This window comes from Anopheles merus, chromosome 2L, assembly GCF_017562075.2.
Source record: "Anopheles merus strain MAF chromosome 2L, AmerM5.1, whole genome shotgun sequence".
In the NCBI taxonomy this organism is placed as follows: domain Eukaryota; kingdom Metazoa; phylum Arthropoda; class Insecta; order Diptera; family Culicidae; genus Anopheles; species Anopheles merus.
Window position 1 is genome coordinate 23,974,662 of NC_054083.1, and position 5,756 is coordinate 23,980,417.

The following is a 5,756-nucleotide window of genomic DNA, read 5'->3' on the forward strand; positions in this document are numbered from 1 at the left end:
TTTTTGTTTCTGTTCCTGAAACGGTTACAAAATTGTGTTTCACTCTCTATCGATAGGCGACAGGCGACCCGGAAACAATCGTCCTTTTGCTACGGACAATCTGTGTGAATTTGTTCTTTCTTCACTACCATTATGTGAACAATGCAATAGTAACCGGTTTTTGGGCTACCATTTTTTGTAATCACAAATTTTGACGAAGAAAAAGGTCACAAAAAACAGGTTGTGCTGAAAACTGTTTGATAACGCAGTTTGAATTTCTCACCTAAAAAAATTGAGATCAGCGTGAGATTTGGTGCGGTTTAGGGACGGTTGGCAACCGAACGTTGTGGATATGGATGGGGAATAAAAGCTCACAGTGGGTCACACTGTGACATTGTTAACACATTAAAATGATTTTACGGAGCCGAACTACTTCTTGAACTGGTTTTTGGGTAATTTCAATTTTCAGCGGAATTGTGATAGAAAAAAATCAGGTTTTTAATATGCAATGAATACATCAAAGTCCCTCCGCAATTTTCTCTCTACCAAAGCATTTCAATGAGGTCACACGCGAGGGCAACTCACTGAGCAAAAACAATCCGTTAATCCTGCTTGGAATGTGTCGTGCCTTTCGTGTGTTTGTTTTTGATTTCACTTCCTTCAACTACACACGCACACGCAATGTTCCTTTTATGGCTTCAACGGACGATCTGCTCCAAGTCCAACTGCTCGGGAAAAGAAAGAAAAATACAAAATGCTACAACACCATGCATGTGCGTATAAAACGTGTTCCCCGTTTTCGCACGATCACTCACGATCGTACAGACTGACCTCCCGCAGCCGCTTTGGGAACAAAAAGCGAACCTTCAAGCCACCAGCGGGGAAATAAGGAAGAAGAAAAAAAAAAGGATGCATCTTGGCAGCTTTCGCACTGCCGTCCTAGGGCTGACCGGCCTGCTGCTGCTGCTGACCGGCCGGCAGGTGGCTAGCAATGGTGACTTTAGCTATTTCTACGGCACCATCGCCCCGTCCGACCGGCTTTGCGCGAAGAAGGTCGTCGGCATCGGTACCAAGACGCCCGTACAGGTGGATTACAGCAGCACGGTAAGTGGCGGTGGACCCCCAAAAACCCCCGACCCATTAATAATAGTAATCATGTCCGTGCGTGCGTGACAGCGCCCGATAACAGCTGTCAGTCTCGATGCGTCGAACGTGGCGTACCAGGGCTTCAACGCGCTCATCACCCGCGGTGCGATCGGCCAGCAGGGCATCACGTTCAGCCTGGCCGGGCCGTGGGTGCTGCCGTACTACATCGAGCTGGACTACTACTGCCGGGCGCCGGACCAACCCTGACCGTCCTCAACCGGTGCTGCTGCTGCTGCAAAAAAGGGTCAAATGCAGCGCTGCCGACCAGCAGTGGTGGTGTGTTTCAATTGCTGTGTGGATTTTATTTATTCCCCCCCCCCCCCCCCCCCCCCCCCCCCCCGGCTTGTTTTTCCTCGCAGTTCAAACCGACACATACACAATCCTACACGCACACACACACAATAAAAAGGATGCAATAAATAAATCGCTCAACTGCAGATGCAATTGTTATTTAAAGGTTCCGTTGCCGAACGGCCGTTGCCGCTGCTGTACGCTGTTCAGGATTTTTGCACCGTGCCACCGGTCACCATTGTTCGTCCCTTCAGCGCCAGACACCGGCAGCAGCAACCGCGATGAGCCGCTATCTGGGGCAGCAGGATGTTTGGTCCCATGGTCCCTTTTTTGCCACCCTTGCATCCCTTGCACGTATGCAGATGCACAATTTCCTTTAAGATTTTTTTTTTGTTTGTTTCACTGTTTGCTTCCCGGCCCTTTGTTGGTCCTTGGTTGGTCCTGGCCGTGCAGGACATGCTGCACGTTATGTAATGCCTTTTTAATGCCCCACTATCCACTCCTTCCAGTTCACATTGACCCGTCCGGTGTTTCGGGACGGGACGTTGGTCAGATCTAATTGAATTGTGGCTTCGCACAAGCGCTGGCAATACGCTTCGTCGCGCTTTCTCTCTCTCTCTCTTGTTGTGTCGCAGGGAAATGGCTGATTGATCATCGTAATTAGAGGAATTAATCTAGTTTGCGTACAGGTGGATTGGATATTAATTGACCCGGGCGGCGGATGGCGATGGATTGCGTTGAGCACTGCTGGCGCAAATTGAATGAGACAATGTTTCACTAGTTGTGGGCGCTGGTGAAGATGGATTTCGTTGGAGGTTTGTGGAGATGTTTGTGATGGTGGTGAAAGCAAGTATGGTGTAAGGAGATATTTTTTTAAATCTGTACGTGGTTGAGTTGATATTGCTATAAATAAATAATATTATTGAATGTTATGTTATGCTCGTCGAGGAGTAATGTTTTTGTTTGTTATTTGAGCATTTAGTCCAAAAATGGAGACAAAAGTTTGAGAAAAAAAGGAGGCTTTTGCAAATATTCTTGTTATCTGTGAATATGTCTATTTTATGATTCAAATTTCATTGACTCAAACAATGCTCATGTTATGCACAATTTCTTATATCCTTTTTTATCTTTGGAAATAAAATAAATGCAACAATCGTATATTCATTCAGATGATTTTTTTTATATCAATGCATATTAATTCGACTAGAAGGCTGAATAACATCGTTAAATGCTATTATATTATAATGAGGAATATTAAAATAAATAGCAAATTCAAAATTGTATTTTTAAGAAAATTTAAATTTATGAAGCAATATTTAGGCTTTTCAAAACTAGGGTTCAATCACTGTGATGCAATAGAAAAATCAATTTATTGTTCACAGTTCAAGCTGTGTTTTCCAATTAACCGGTGTTTTACTGTAAAAATAAAACTACCACATTTTTAATAATTATTTACATTCGTGCATAAAGCGTAGTTTTATTTAAATGTTTTTTTCTATAATAAGTATGAAGGATTAGGATATTATTATTATTAAATGCATTAAGCTATGCTGTTATGGTGATGCATGCTAGTTGGAGAACCAGTTGAAATAACAATTTGAAATAGAATTATTACTTCAATAATGATAAACTTTTTTGAGTTAATTTACGCTTATGTATAGCATGTTTGGACCAATTTGTAATCCAAAAATTTTTAAAATAGAAACCAGACCTTGTTGTTGTTTTGCACGTCATTGCACGGCAACCACAATCCTTTCACGTTTTCTTTGCAAACTTTTGCAAACGTGAAGTGTGCAGCGTAATTCTGGCGTAAAAGTAAACCAGCGCGAGTAAAAAAAAAGTAAAGAAGAAGTCTGTAAGTGGTTTGTGTGTGTGCGTGAGTGTGATTAAGGGGAAAGCGCTGTTTCCCCTTTTCAATGGCGGCGTGAGGGATGATTTTTCGAAATAGGGTAGATTCGCAAGCAGCCCTGCATTGAGTAGCTACGGAGGGGAAAACGGAGAGCTCAGGGCTGAGTGCCCTGCGGTGTGCGTCTTGGATATTGTACTGAATATCGTACCCAACGATAGATGTCGCTAGCAGTTGGTGGAAATTCAACCGCACAGTGGTTGAACGTTTCATTTGCTGGACAAAGATGATTGAGATATTCTTCGTGCTTCGTTTTTTCTTTTATTTAAAATATGCAAAACTACTAAACATTGAGGATCGCGCAATGAAAAAGATACATAGATAGGTCTCCTTTGAAAACCAGGACGCTTTGCAGCAAGCTCGGCAGAAGTGTTCATCACGGGGTCCACACGGCGACAAGTGTTCTTTTGACACTCGCGCGCATACCCTACCATGTGGCTACAGCATCGTAAAAGTTGGCATACATTAGCATTAAACCATACTTTGTGGACTCGGACGGTGGTGCATAAAAATAAATTACTCCCGGTTTTTCGGTGTCGGATCGGTCCCAAAACACACGGCCACTGCACGCTGCACCGACCGAGGCAGCGGGCAGACCGAACGACTCGTCACGATCCCGCAGACGAGTCACTATCGTTAAAAAAGCATTAATACACCGATCGGCACCGTATTGTTTCGCGTTTTATGTCTTCATTTATAAGCGCACTAATTGAAAGCGCATATCCCACGGCTGGCGTGTCCCGCATGCGTGTGCGTGCCGTTGCGTGGGGAAATGACTCCACCGTGGTGGCGGTTTAAAGTGCATCGTGAAACACCGTTTTTCGCTCCCCAGCTGCACCTTGCACACAAATCGCGCACTCCCGTTTCGGGGCTGGTTTTAATCGTGCTAATCTGGTTTTAATGGAGTGATCATTCTCACTGTCTCTCTCTCTCTCTCTCTCTCTCTCTGCCTCTTTTGCATCCTTTGCTCGACGTTGTCGCATGGTACTGGTACCGACTGCAAGGGTCAGATCATAAATCGGACGGGAAGATAAGCGATCGATGAGCGTGTGTATGTGTGACGATAGTTAAAAGGTATTAATGAGTGGCCACCGCTTGTGCAATGCATTTTAATGCTGCAACCGCAATGGGGAAGGTTAATGAATATGGTGAAACCTATAAAATGATGCATAAAAGTGAGCCGGACAAGATCGTTTATTTTTGCCTTTATTCCAAATGTAAATTGCATCCGTTTATGACGCAAATACCAGAGTGCAAGTTAAACACCTGTTTTCATTTCGTTTGTGCTAGATGTAAGTGAGTAAACGATTATAAAGCAAAATTCGAGGGAATTTTAGTGCACAACGGTAAGTCAACATGCAAGTGTGTGCATTAAACGCATTGATAATTCTCATCCAACCTGTCAAATGACTAAACATTCTGAAAAGCACTCCCAAGAGCGTGTTTAATTCACCCAACCAGAACCGTAATAAACAACCACCCCTTCCACTAGGCCACCAGCTCAGGGTGAGAAAAAGACATAATTGATTCATAAACCACATCCGGGAACCATGGCAGAACCTTCACAGCTTTGTTCAGCTTTGCAGCTCATCAAAAAGACACGTTGCACATTGACAATCTCCGCCAGTATCGTGCTAGCCCAGGGGGGGGGGGGGCAAAATGCTGGAACGACTGCTTCTTTCCGTTCCACAATCCCTCCATTAAAATGAGTGTCATAATTTGCACGCTAAAGACCACGCAAAATTTGTAATCATTAATTAGTGTGAAATTGCTCGTAGCATTCTGGCTGACGGACGCAACAGGAGGACTTTGTTCTTCGTCAGTTCCGGAAGGGTAGCGGAAGATTTAAAGTTTAAAGACATGTTATGACTAATATAACACTCTTTTGGTAATACATTTGAATACATATTAACAGCAAAATGAAACATTTTTGTGCCATTTTTCTCTTGTTTGCATGAATCCATCATCCACAAACGCACCCTAATGTGCAGGCTATTCTTCGCTAAGAACTCCAAAAAAGTGTATGTGTGTGTGTTAGTGTGTGATATTATTTATCTCTCATATACATGTTAAACCCTTCCCACCCCCTGAAACAGCTTAAAAGAAATATCTTTCGCGACCCAAAATCTAACGTTGTAAAGAGAAAATTTTTAACACAAAAAACGTGGAAGAAAAAAAAGGCGCTGTAACGAGCGAACGCAGCGAGAAAACAATTTTCCTTTCAAATTCCCTACCCTGTTCGCTCTTCGCCCCCTCCCCCCCCCCCCCCCCCCTCAACAACCGCACATAGGGTTGCAATTTTGGTTCGTTCCAAGAAAATGCGCCCAAGCGTGCCATGGAAAAAAGGGGATGTGAGCAGCACCAACATACGCGCATCAGTATGCGTGTGTGAGCGAGTGTGTGAGTGTGTGTGCATTTGCTTTCTTTCTCTTTT

General features: G+C 43.7%; 1 protein-coding gene across 1 annotated transcript; it reads left to right on the forward strand.

Moving 5' to 3' along the window:
• Positions 1-811: 811 nt before the first annotated feature.
• Positions 812-1,379, forward strand: LOC121594519. The gene is made up of 2 exons (XM_041917849.1): positions 812-1,083; positions 1,156-1,379. Exons 1-2 carry the CDS (start codon positions 889-891, stop codon positions 1,330-1,332), a joined length of 372 nt encoding a protein of 123 aa, XP_041773783.1. The 5' UTR covers positions 812-888; the 3' UTR covers positions 1,333-1,379.
• Positions 1,380-5,756: the final 4,377 nt, after the last annotated feature.

Coding starts and splice junctions, on each gene's coding strand:
- LOC121594519 (XM_041917849.1), top strand. CDS start 889: ATGCATCTTGGCAGCTTTCGCACTGCCGTCCTAGGGCTGACCGGCCTG. Junction 1,084..1,155: donor AGGTGGATTACAGCAGCACG/GTAAGTGGCGGT, acceptor CGTGCGTGACAG/CGCCCGATAACAGCTGTCAG.